Below are 13,818 nucleotides of genomic sequence, written 5' to 3'. Positions count from 1 at the left end.
AAACTTTAAAATCTTGAAAAAGGAAATCAACACAGAACTTAAAAAATGGCAAAACCTCCCATGCTCCTGGATTGGAAAGATTAACATCGTGAAAATGGCAATACTTCCCAAGGCTATCTACAAATTCAACGCAATACCTATCAAAATTCCACCCTCATTCTTCAAGGAAATAGAAGAGGCAATCCAAAAATTCATATGGAACAATAAAAGACCCCGAATAGCAAAAACGCTCCTCAACGGAAAGAACACTGCTGGAGGAATATCAGTACCAAATTTCAAACTCTACTATAAAGCCATAGTAATCAAAACAGCTTGGTATTGGCATAAGAACAGACCTCAGGACCAATGGAATAGAATTGAAAACCCAGAAATGAACCTACAGACCTATAGCCATCTAATCTTCGATAAGGGAGCTAAAACAATAGAATGGAAGACAGACAGCCTCTTCAGTAAATGGTGCTGGCAAAACTGGTTAACTACATGTAGAAAACTAAAGCTAGATCCTTATATATCACCCTGCACCAGAATCAACTCCAAATGGATCAAAGACCTTGAACTCAAAGCAGACACTCTGAAAACATTACAGGATGGAATAGGAGAAACCCTGGGTCTCCTTGGCACAGGCCGAAATTTTCTGAATAAAGACCCGGAAACACAACAAATCAAAGAAAGGCTGGACAAATGGGATTGTATAAGGTTGCAGAGCTTCTGCAGGGCAAATGACATAGCTAGCAAGATCAATAGAAAGCCCACGGACTGGGAGAAGATCTTTACTAGCCATACAACGGACAAGGGTCTCATATCTAAAATATACTTGGAACTCAAAAAATTAAACCACCCAACAACAAATCCTCAAAGAAACAACTGCCCAATAAGTAAGTGGGCGAAAGACTTAAAGAGAAGCTTCTCTGAAGAAGAAAGAAGGATGGCCAATAGACACATGAAGAAATGTTCAACATCCCTAGCCATAAAAGAAATGCAAATCAAAACAACATTGAGATATCACCTCACTCCAGTTAGAACAGCAAAAATCAAGAACTCTAACAACAACAGATGCTGGAGGGGATGTGGACAGAAAGGAACCTTACTTCATTGTTGGTGGGAATGTAAACTTGTTCAACCACTTTGGAAAGCAGTATGGAGGTTCCTCAAAAGACTCCACATAGAGCTCCCCAATGACCCAGCAATCCCACTTTTGGGCATTTACCCAAATGATCACAAACAAGGCCACACTAAAGCTACCAGCACAACTATGTTTATTGCAGCATTATTTACCATAGCTAAGACATGGAACCAACCCAGATGCCCCTCAGTAGATGAATGGATCAAGAAGATGTGGTATATATACACAATGGAATTCTATGCCTCCATCAGAAAGAATGACATTGCCCCATTTGTTAGGAAATGGAAAGGCTTGGAAAAAATTATATTAAGTGAAGTAAGCCAGGCCCAAAGAAACATAGGTCCCATGGTTTCCCTTATTTGCAATATCTAGTATAGGTATGAGTCAAGCGGAAAAAGTCAAATAATGTGATGTTAGGAAAACGAAACCTCAAATATGTATTTTAATGTTTTTGTTTCTTTCATGCATGTGTTTCTAACGCATTTATAAGATTATCTCTTTGTTGCTTTGTATGTCCCTCCCCCACAGTGTAACCCCCGCTTTCAGTATATTTGATGTCAGTATAACATGTGGAGGAGATGGGGACAAACAAGTCGTTTAAGGATTCAGGTGGACCTGTTGCAACAATGAGAAGTACAAAATGTCATGTCAAAACCAGCTTTACAATGTCGGGTGGGGGGGAGGGGGGGTATGATTGGGTGGGAGGGAGGGGGGAGGCTGGGAAGGGAGGTGAAGGGTAAACAAAGGAGGAGGCTGCAATGCTTGGTAAGAAATGTATGCATTATCCTGCCCATGTAATTGTAACCCCTCTGTACAGTGTGTTCTCAAATAAAATAAAATTAAATTAAAAAAAAAAAAAAAAAAAAAAAAAAAAAAAAAGTTGATCAGTGGTATACCCTCTATAACATGGTTATCTTTGCACTGAAATAGAGGACAGTGATAGCAAAATTTAGAGAAAAAAAAACTAGGTAGTTTTCTGATCATTGTTATATAGTGTGTTTAATAGAGTCACTGCCACTGGGCATGGGTAAGGTACTCTACAGAGTAAACACTGATTTATTTACACTTCTGAACTTCCTTTGGTCTTAGAGCAGGCATTAATCCCACAATTTTTGGCCACTTTTGCTTTCCAAACTACTCATCAGTTCTGAAGCACTAGAACCAAATTCAAACTTATGTTTGATACCAAGTATCACCTAATGTTAAGTCTTGAAATAGGGCTCCTTTCCTTTCTTCCTCTATAGAAACAAGTAATTTTTCAATTGTACTGTTCTCAGACAAGTTACTAGTCTTAACCACTCTCTTATCAGCTTTTATTTTAGGAGGAGGAACACTCTCCAAAACCAAAGCACAGATGCTAACATATATAATCCTAGCCATTCAGGAGGCTAAGATCTGACAACCAAGGTTTAAAACCTGCTAGACTCTTATCTCCAATTAACCAAAAAAAGATGAAAGTGGAGGTGTGGCTCAAGTGGTAAAGCACCAGCCATGAGTGAACAAGAGAAATGACAGGAAACAGTCCAGAATACAAGCCCCAGTTCTTGTGCATATCACATGCACACACACAGCATTATTCACAAGGAGTTTCTTACACAGGCCCTCAAAAATCAATGTTATGGGTTGTGACAGCTTCACTTTCAATTTTGGAGGAAGAAAAAACCAGCTAAAGTAATTCCCAAATGTCTAAAATCTGGAATTAAACGATCATCAGTCAACATGTGGCTTATCAATGTATACATTCCTTGGCATCTTACTCTCATATGTGCAACCTTAAATTTTTCCTACTTTCTCAGAAAAATAATACCAAATGCCAAACTGCAACATACTATGCCCACGAGAACAAAATTAGAAGCCACAGTCTTTACCTTAATTCTTCTCTCGGTGTCATCTAGTTTTAACTCAGCTGACACTAGCTTCTTCGCCAAATCATCTCGTTCAGGCAGGTGTCTGGCTTCTGAGATCTTTTTCAGTTTTTGTAAGGAAAACTTTGTCCTAGACAATTCACCTTCTGTGTCTTTTGCTCTCTTCTCTGTGGCCCGCTCTTTCTCTTGAGATTTTCTTAAGTGTTCTTTGAGTACTATAATCTCATTGTTATGACGAAGTATAAGTTGAGCAATTTCATTTTCATCTTCAAACTTATTCAGGGCCTTCTCCTGTCTGTACTGAAGCCTTTTCAAAGCCTTATTTTCTTTTAGCAGCTCAGCTATCTTGACCTGGAGTTCACATACTTCATTCTGCAATGCACTGATTTTTAGCAGACTTGCAGAGAGAACACGTTTTGTAACAAGATCAGGATCTTTCCGCAGTGGCTCTCTATTGAGACTCTGGGAGCGAAATCCCATTCGGCTGCCCTTTTTGGTTGGTACAGCCTTAGGGCTTGGTTTCCTAGGGACTAAAAGAGAAACACTAATAGTGCAAAATGAAAGATACACTAAATGTAATAAGAAAACAATAATGATACAAAATAAAAGCTACATCAAATGTACTCTTAGTCATTCATCGAACACACTTGGGCTCATATTTTTTTAGTTATTTTTTTATCTGAAAGGACTTAACAACATTTAAATAATGGCTGCTATTTAATGTCTTTCTATCAAGAATAGCCTGGTATCTTCTAAGAAACGTTGAGAACATTCTGGCTCTTCAAGAATGATATTCCAATAGTTTATATAGAATTATTCTACCCTGTCTTAGAGTACGACAGTATCAGGCTCGAGTTACTTTTGACTTTGTAGACAAGATGGCAAGTCAAATTCAAATATGAGCACCATCAGTACTAGTACAGTGTAAGATAAACACTAAACTAAATGTGGTATCTAAGTCTTCTGTGTCCAGTCAGTTGGGATCATTGTTAGTTCAATGTGAAAATATGTTTCCTCTAAATCAACTAGAATTGCTTTTCTTTATTTGGGGTAAAAGGAAAACAGCGTATCAACTAGGAAGAAGATTTGAGAATCTGAATTTCCACTTCGTAATTATCAGTACAATTCAATTAAACCATTCCAAGTCATTTTCTTGACCCATAGAATGAAGACATCATCACCTCAATAGGAAGCCATGAGAGTAAATGAAGTATGCACAGAAAAAAAGAAACCTCTGTAGCGCATTCTGTAGAATACTTATTCACTGCACACTATGTGGAAAACAAACTACACAACCTTTGGGTGGGGACAGAAAGGAAAAATTGGGAGAGAGTAAGGCAAGGGGTAACACTGTCCATGTTTCTCAGGAGATATGAACACAGTTTCCAGGTGGCTAACATGCTTACTTAACCTGTCATTTTCCATCGTTCTCCTTGGACATTCCTCTTTCCAATGTCCATTTCGATGCAATAAGCACACTGTTCTAGTCCTAGTGGTTCCCTACTTCCATTTACAAAAGAATTATACTGTCTTCGCCAAGCGTTTCTTGATCCCTGTCTACCAAAACTTGAACCCCCATCTTTGACTGTTTTTCTTCCAGGAGGACAAGTATGCTTCTAAATATCTCCTTGGGGAATTTTTGTGTGATGTTCAAATTAAAACATGGCATAGTTTGAAATAAAAAAACACACTGTAAATAATAAGTATATAAAATCTCTAAAGAGTACATATGAACTTGTAAGATTTCTTACAAATTTGGAAGGATCTGAAGCTTCAACATGTAACCATATATTCTTTACGACAGAGATCTGAATGTGCTCAAGGTAAGAACAATGAACTGTAATCACCAAGGTGACTTGAGGTTGGTTTGTTTGGGTTTCCATGAGGAAATGCATTCAGAATAAAAAGAAAATGAAAGAAAACTAGAAAATCTAACTTTCCGTCCAGGTAGTACCAGCCATGGATACCTGATTCATTATGTAACCAAGAAATAGTAAAAACCCATTTCTATAATTTAACTACCTTGTGTTTCATTAAAAAGAAGATTTTACAGAGCTGTTCTGAAATACTGACTAGAAATTTCAGTTCTCAGTCTTATTCCTAGGCATGCTAACAAATTTGTTATGTACAAGATTATACTTCTCAGACAAGAATTCATATAAATAAGAACTTGTTTCATTTCAAAACTTAAAAGCCTCATTATAACAAGACCTGAGATAAAAATTCCTAATATGAGATCCATGTCATGTTTATATAAATGAATAATGTTTATATAAATTTATCAAAATACAAACTATTAAAAATCAGCTTGCTTGTATTTTACCAAAAAACCCACTAATGGAAAAGTTTCATTTCTACAAGTCTTACTTAACTCCTCCTAAGTGTCTTGCACACCCAAATGACTCTTACAGAATACTTACCTTTTTGATGTACTTGGTTATCTGATACTTGTTTTTTAGCAATTGTTTCCCTAGAATCTGTACGTGAAGGACTGGCTGGAGAGTACTGGCCAGAAGACTGTGGTGGTGTGCCAAAATCAGATGAATAGCCAGAGTGATGGTGTTTGTCACTTTTTATTTCTTGCTCAGTATCTGAACTTTTTTCTCTTTGCTCCATTGTTTGGAAAAATGGTCTCTTTTCATGTAACTTTACAGATTCACGACAATACTGAAGAACAGATTCATGGTATACATATCTTGACAATAATATCTACTTCTGTGCAATTTGTTTTCCCCACAATATATCTGCAACTCCACAAATTCACATCACTAACCGAGGAAGGAAAAGGAAATTTCATCAAGAAATTATAGAACTCTGTAATTAATTACAGTGAAAAATATGAAAAGCAACATAATATACAGATTATTATTCACTGATTTATTTGCTGGTACCAGGACTTAAACCCATGGCCTCACTCTCTCACAGAGCTTGCTTGCTCCCTGCTGACATTCTACCATTTGGGCCATACCTTCAGTCACAGCCTTAAAAGCAGCAGGACTGAACTGAGATTTGTTCTTGCACACTTTTACCTTCTCTTGGTTTCACTCACCAGTGCTGTTGTAGACTAAGGAAAAAACAAATGTGGTTAAAGCAATGTTACTAGTGCTTAATAGCTTCTTCCTTCCACCTCCTTTTTTACTACCAGAATTTAATTATTTTTAAAATAAACTTGGTATTCTGCCAGAATTGATATTAGTAAAATTTGATAATCATTTGGTTATACATATTTATATGGTATATTCCCTGTTTTTCTGGTAACATGAACATACCTTGATTTTTCTGAGGGAGTATATACTTAATTTACTTTTACTACATTTTAAAAATCAAATCATGTTTCATTTTTAATAGTGTGATTAAGAAAAGAATCTTTTCACTCACTTTTTACCTGGACCTAATAAGGAATAGCTGAAAATGGTATTACAACAGCCAACTACCTTTCTTTTATTAGTCCACATTTCATCTTAATAATTTTAAAACATGAAAGTGAAAATGCTAAGCGAAAGTGAATTATTTTTTTGAGTTCAGGTTAATGATCAAGACTAATGAAAGGTGCTAAAAATGTTCAGACTTTAGAAGTTAAAAATGTGATTGTAAAAACCTTGTTGGTACATTAAAAACAACAACAAAGAAAAATCTCTCGTGTCCATATCTTGGGGTTCATTTCACTTAGCATCATCTTATATGATCATATGTACATAGTTTTTCAGCTTTCCTGCTCATCTGATAACATTATCCTAGATGTATACTAATTACTGTAAATAAGGGAAACCATGGGACCTATATTTCTTTGGGTTTGGCTTACTTAATATGATTTTTCCAAGTCTTTCCATTTCCTAACAAATGTCATTCTTTCTGATGGAAGCATAGAATTTCAGTGTGTGTGTGTGTGTGTGTGTGTGTGTAAAACACATTTTCTGGATCCATTCATCTACTGAGGGGCATCTGAGTTGTTCCATATCTTAGCTATGGTGAATAATGCTGTGATAAACATAATAGTGCTGGTATCTTTAGTATGGCATTGTTTGTGATCATTGGGGTAAATGCCCAGAAGTAGGATTGCTGGGTCATAGGGAAGCTCTGTACTATGTAAACTTTTTGTTTCTTTTGTATGCTTTTCCTCCTATGGTATATCCCCTGTTGTCATTGTATTTGATTTTGGTACCCTGCATCTTGTATATACATTTATCTAATTTGGGGAGTAGAAGGGGAAAAACAAAATGCTGAAACAAGGACACAGGATGACCCACTACAACAATAATACTCACAAGACAGTATGTTGGAAATGGAAGTGGAAGAAGTGGGAGAGGGAAGGGAAAGTAGGAGAAAAACAAAGGAGGGGGTAACAATGCTCAACAAGAAATGTACTCATTACCTTACTCATCTAACTTTAACCCCTCTGTACAGCATCTTTACAAGAAAATAACATTAAAAAACTTTTTTGGTGAAATAGGTGTTAGGAATTTTTATCTTGATTCTTGTTTTAATGAGGCTTTACGTTTTCAGATCAAACAAGCTCCTATTTATATGAAATCATGTCTGAACAGTGTAATCTTATACAGAGATTTCTCAGCATGCTTAGTACCCCAGGTTCAAACCTCCAGCATAAAATAGAACACGATTTAGAACAACTTTCTGAAAACAAAAAGGCAACACCAGTAAGAGACATATCCTATACCAATTGTACCACATATTCTATTCATCTCAGATACCACTATGGCCATCATATTATTAAAGAATTTTCAACACTAACACTTAATGCTGCCAGAACTACCCTCAGGAAAAGATTCATAGAGTTTCTAAAACAAGGGCTGGCAAAATGGATTAAGACTTCATCTTTGTATAAATCTTTGACTCCTAACTCCATTCCTGGACTCCAAGAAGTATCTCTAAAAATTGGGGCAAAGTTATATGCAAATGTCTGAGGTAGTAAAATGCAATTTTTAACAAACAGAAGCAACTTAAATATCTAACCATCACAGATTAAGAAAAGTACTGAAGGCTGGGCACTAGTGGTTCATACTTACAATCCTTGCTACTCTGGAGGCTGAGATCTGAAGTTTGAAATTAAGCTAGCTAAGGCAGAAAATTAACCACTAAAACCCTGGAAGAAGAGGTGTGACTTCAGTGGCAGAGCACCAGCAATGAGCAAAAAGGGCAAGCAAGAGTACAAGGCCCTGAATTCAAGCCTCAGTACTTGCAAAAAAAAAAAAAAAAAAGAGGAGGAGGAGGAGGAGGAAGAGGAGGAAGAAGTAGAAGAGAAAGATGAGGAAGAAAGAAGGAGGGAGGAAGGAGTTTAGATATGTAAAAATGAAAGTTCTTGACTTAATGAAGAAAGGAAAAAAGCATATACAGAGGTAAATATCTACAAGAAATTTTGAGAAGGGCACATTTGTTTTATTATGTGTTTTCTTACAGTATACTATAATTGTTCTACTTTAATTTTACCAGTATCATCTTTTACTGTCTGACTTGCCATAGGTAGGTATGTGCACAAAAACAGAGCAGGTGTGGAACTCCATGCTGTCTACAGTTTCTGGAATCTACAGAAGCCTTGGAATTTTCCCCAGCAGACAAAAGAGGACTACTGTTTGGATTTTGGACAATGAAAGACTGGTATTTAGCTTTTCATTTTAGATGACTTCAGCAAGCAACTTTATTTTGGTTACACAGGTTTTCTTTTTTAAAAAATTCTAATCATCTTTTTTTTGCCTCCTTCACCCTACCCCACCCCCCCCAACTGGGGCTTGAACTAGGTGTTGTACCTGAGCTATTGTGCTCACTCTATCACTTGAGCCCCAACTCCAATTCTGGCTTTTTGGTGGTTAATTAGAGATTAAGAATCTTATGGACTGAGATCCTCAGATCTCAGCTTCCTGAGTAGCTAGGATTAAAGGTATAAGCCTTGTTTTTACCTCTTATGTTATCAATAATACCAGCTTCTTTTGTTCAATCAATGTTTTGAAACCTATTCCACTCTCCCCCTTAAAGACATTGTTCCTAATTTTCCTATTGGAAAATTTCAAATTACTTTCTAGGCCTACTGTGTTATTCTAGATTTACTAGTCCTCATTTACTAGGGCTAGATTTACTAGTCCTGCATATTTCTTTTCTTCTAGGTCACAGTTCTTAATTTTCATGATAGCATCCTTAAATAACTTTTTCCAGAAAGGACACATGATTCAGGAAGCAAATGTTCTTAAGTCCTTGCATTCTGGTGTTCCACTTGACAGTTTCTTAGGTTTTGTGTTTTGCTAAGTTATTTCCAATCGGAACTTTGAAGACACTGCTCCACTGTCTTTTAAATCCTCATAGTCATTCTTTTATTAAAATTTTTGAGCTCTCACTATGTAACAGATAAAAAAGAGTTCTGAATAAGAAAACATCCCTGCCTTTAGGAGTAAGCATTCTAGTTATGTTCATCTGGTTCTTAAAATTCTATTGTAAAGGTGCTAGACAGAGGGGTTACAGTTACATAAGTTAGGTAAAGGATGCATTTCCTTTTGAACAGTGTCACTCTTTTCATCATTCTCTCAAAGGTTTCTTGTTTTTGTTTCTTTCCTGTCACACTAAAATTTCCCAACTATATGAATCCATGTGGGTCTCTCTTCATTGTGTCAGGCTTTTCTCACTCCACTTACCTTTTAATCTGGAAACGTGTACTTTAAATATAGCGCTTTTCTTATATTACTTTTCTGATAGCTTCCCTTCATTTTCTCCTTTTGAAACATTGGCTAGCTGTTCTTGCCTTTCTGTTTTATCTTCAGAAAATTGTAATTTGTAAATCACTATTAAAAAATAATAGGCTTGGAAGTGGTACTGTGGCTCAAAGTGGTAAAGTGCTAGCCTCGTTCAAGAAAGCTAGGAACAGAACCCAGGCCCTGAATTCAAGCCCCATGACTAAAAATAATAATTAATAATGATGATGATGGTTTTGAAGATAGGCCAACATTTTCTTTTCCAAGAACCCTTTCTTTTCTGATTTTTCTAGGTAATTATTTTGTTCAGTTTATTAAGGTAATATATGTTTGTGTTTCCAAAAATAATAAAATATACATTTTGCTTAAGGTCTCTTCTGATCCAAGAATTCCCTTCATTCTGTGTATCTTTTTTTTTTACTTTTCTTTTTTTTATTGTGAAAATACTGTAGAGATGGGTTACAATTACATGAGCAAGATAAAGTACATTTCTTATCAAGCATTGTAGCCTCCTCCTTTGTTTCCCCTTCCCATCCCATCCTCCCCCTGCCCCCCCATCCAGCTCTCCTCCCCCCCCCCCACCAAAGTTGTAAAGTTCTTTTTCTACTTGTACGTCTCATTGTTGCAATGGGTCCACCTGTATCCCTATTTAAACGATTTGTTTTTCCCTTCCCCTCCACAAATTATACCAACATCAAATACAGTGAAAGCAGGGGTTATACCTTGGGAGAGGGACATACAAAGCAACAAAGAACATTCTGTGTTTCTTAAGCTTCCTACTTATATACTACTACGTTGATTTGTTTTAGAATTGTTGGCTAACCATGGACAAAGGAGGAGTGAATGAAAACCCTGCGTGCTGGCAGGGCTTTCTGTCCAGAACACTTTGCTTTGAATGCAGTGAATCAGTAATTTATCTAGACGCTGAAATGGGGAAAGTTTATCTCCAGATACAAATACACACCATGGATATATTACTTTTTTTCTATGTTGTCTTTATGTTTATTTCCAAAAGAAATGCTTCTTGAACATTTTGTGGAAAGGGAATGGAATCGGAGTTGTGAGGCACCATGGGGAACTTCAGCAATGCTCATGAGTCAAGAAAGGAGACATAATTGTTCTACACAAGCTTTGTCAATTATTCCTTCTTCTCAGTTCTAACCTTATCTGTCATTAGAATCACAGATCTTATTATATGAGAATAATAAACAGAAAGAACAAACCTATATTATCTCAGTAAACAAGAAATTTCAACACATTCTGAAGCAGAGTGAGATGACAGGGGAACACAGATTAGAGAAAAAATGTCCCAAAGCAGTGGGATGTCACAGAAAAGTTGTTACCAACAGGATCTCAGAATACTGAGATTTCAAAGGTCACAGTCCTGTGTATACATGATTTAAAAGGATTTAAAGGGATTTAAATGGTCAGAAATGTGTGTGAGTGTCTGTGTCTGTGTCTGTGTGTGTATGTGTGTGTGTGAGAGAGAAAGAGAGAGAGAGAGAGAGAGAGAGAGGAGTATAAAAGGTGAGGACCCTGTAGAAGAAGGGCAGAGACAGAAGTTGATGGGAAGTGAATATAGTCTATTATATGAATGCATGAAAATAACAATGAAATCTGTTAACATTAACCTTTCAAAGGAGGAGGGAAATAAGAAAGGACAACTGAGGAGGGAAGAGGATCAAAGAACATTACATCCATGTATGGAGATATCACAATGAAGCCACTCTATGCAAGTAATATATGCTAGTAAAAACTGTGTGGAGAGGTGTCAAGTATTTCATTTACCTCTCAACTCAATGGTGATCAAAACATTAACTAGCTAAAATCAAAAAGAAAAGTTGTAAGTCTTGCCAATTTCAATCCCTGGCAATTGTTTCTTTTCCTAAAATGAACAAAAGTACCACTGGAACAATACTAGAAAATTATCATGGGCTGGGAAGATGGCTCAGTGGTAGAGCGCTTGCCTTGCATGCCTGAGGCCCTGGGTTCGATTCCTCAGCACCACATAAGCAAAAAGAAAAAAGCCGGAAGTGGCGCTGTGGCTCAAGTGGTAGAGCGCTAGCCTTGAGCTGAAGAGCTGAGGGACAGCACCCAGGCCCAGAGTTCAGGCCCCACAACCGGACCCCCCCCCAAAAAAAAAAAAGAAAATTATCATGCCCGATACTTAACATTTTTCATCTAAAAATAAACTCTTGAAAAAAGTCCCAAACAATATAGATGATGCAAATCAGGTCAGAAAAAGAGGCTACCATCGTGCTGCAGTATCCTTGATATTCAGCAGCAAATGAGTCAGAAAGTAAGTGGTCAGTGACAGAGTCCACTATATGTAATTTCACAATCATAGTCTGAATCATGAGACTGTAAGAAAGGCTTTTAGTTTTAAGACTAAATTTTTTTTTAAAAAATTGTTAATTTTCTGTCATAGACCTGTCCCCAGTTTCTCTATATACAACCCTGCTGCCCTGGCTACCTTTCTGCAGGCAAAGAACTCACAATACACAAAACAAACCAAGAAAGAAATGCATAAGGAAACCATCTCCCCAGAAATGAAATGAAACATTTAAGGGTAAAAGCTCAACATTAAAACCAAAAGGATACGATATTGCTGCAATATGACTACAATTGTTCCTTCAACAAAAACCAAAGATTAATAAAAATAAAAACCAAGCAGTGACATGTTTCTGCACAATTTTAAGCAATTTTCAAATATGACTACTCTTTTTATTTGCACCACACCTACTCATAGATTTTTTTTTTTATCAAGCTACATTTGTTTTTCTTTAATTATACCTATGCTTGGATTTTAGGTTTGGATTTCAAATATAATCAGTCAGATCACTGTAAATGTCACCTTAAAACATAAGGTATGATTAATTTCTTTTAAACAGCATTTTAAAACAATGGCCTCAATAAAAGCTATTTAAGAGAAGCAGTATGTACTCTCAAAGTTGGTCAAATGACAGCACAGAAAGTTCCCTCTTTCACTCAAAAGACATTTACTGAACTACTACTAAGTGTCAGACATGGAACCATGATTAGAGCTAAAAATATAATAAGCTGGGTGCCTGTGATCATGCTTGCAAACCCTAGCTACTCAGGAGGATGAAATCTGAGGATTGTGATTTGAAACTTAGTCCATGCAGGAAAGTCTGTGGGACTACTTAACTCCAAAGAACTGGCAAAAAAGAGACAGAGAGAAGTTGTGACTCAAGTGGTAGAATGCCAGTCTTGAGAGAGAGAAAAAAGGACAGCAGCCAGACCTTGAGTTCAAGTCCCAGCATTGGAACTCGTGCACATGTGCACATACACACGATGCACGCTAGGAGCCTTCAGCTGGAATGTTTTGGCAGGGAAAGATGATGGGTGCATTATCAGACACAATGGGTTTGCCATATCTAAGGAGAATCCACGAATAAACGCCAAAACCTAGCTACTTTAATAGTTCGAAAGTTGGGGATGTTAATAAAATAAAGTCAGTGCAAACCAAGGGAAAGAATGAACTCAGCTCGGAAAAGTTCACAGAACACTGGTTTTGAAGAAAAGCAATATATGTTGGACAGATAAAAGTCCTCGTGACACATCTACTTTTCCTATTCTCAAAATAGCAACTTGTTAGTGACTAACGTCAGTGCTTTGTTCAAGGCTACCCAGGGATGAAGAGGATTTCTAAATTCAAAGGAACTGCTATGCACCCAAGGAGACTCACAGGGTAGCCCCAGTACCCACTTTCCCAACTCTCTTGGGCCAATAGGACAGATTTTTGTTGTCAGTACCTTTATTCCTCATTTGATCCCTGCAGAATGGGTAGTAAAACAGCGTGGCCAAAAGTTTCTCTTCTGCTCTAACCATAATCCGGTCGTAAGGTCTAATTATCCTTCCTCTCCCCTTCTCAGAACTCCGGCCTAGGTCGCCAAGGTCCCGTTAGCTCTGGGCGACTTCCATCGCTGCTCCCCTGCACCCTAGATCTGCCCCCATCTCCCGACCCTCGCCCCCAACAGCCGAGCCCTGACTTGCTCTCGGGTGACCCTCATCCCGAGCCCCAGGTCCTTCCTCCTCCCTAATCCGCTCCCGCCCCCGTCCACCCGCAAGCACCAGGCGGTGCCGCCGGCCTCCCGCCCGCATCCTCCACGCC

The 13,818-nt window shown here is 37.5% G+C and overlaps 1 protein-coding gene across 2 annotated transcripts in view; it reads right to left on the bottom strand.

The window, feature by feature from the left end:
• Nucleotides 1–13,531, bottom strand: part of Lca5 (lebercilin LCA5) — a 45,740-nt gene extending 32,209 nt beyond the window's left edge. Inside the window, exons 1-3 of one of the 2 annotated variants that reach the window (XM_042687101.1) lie at nt 13,460–13,531; nt 5,409–5,756; nt 2,992–3,518 (exon numbers count right to left, since the gene is read on the bottom strand). In XM_042687101.1, coding sequence (XP_042543035.1) covers nt 2,992–3,518; nt 5,409–5,604 — 723 coding nt within the window. In that variant the 5' untranslated portion in view covers nt 5,605–5,756; nt 13,460–13,531. Of the gene's footprint in view, nt 1–2,991; nt 3,519–5,408; nt 5,760–13,459 lie in introns of those variants that run through there. The other variant, XM_042687100.1, reaches the window with a different exon arrangement.
• Nucleotides 13,532–13,818: the final 287 nt, after the last annotated feature.

This window comes from Dipodomys spectabilis, unplaced genomic scaffold (genome assembly GCF_019054845.1).
Source record: "Dipodomys spectabilis isolate Male_0828 unplaced genomic scaffold, ASM1905484v1 ptg000102l, whole genome shotgun sequence".
Lineage (NCBI taxonomy): Eukaryota > Metazoa > Chordata > Mammalia > Rodentia > Heteromyidae > Dipodomys > Dipodomys spectabilis.
Note: the sequence above shows the minus strand (reverse complement) of the source record. Positions and strands in the feature narration are given on the sequence as shown.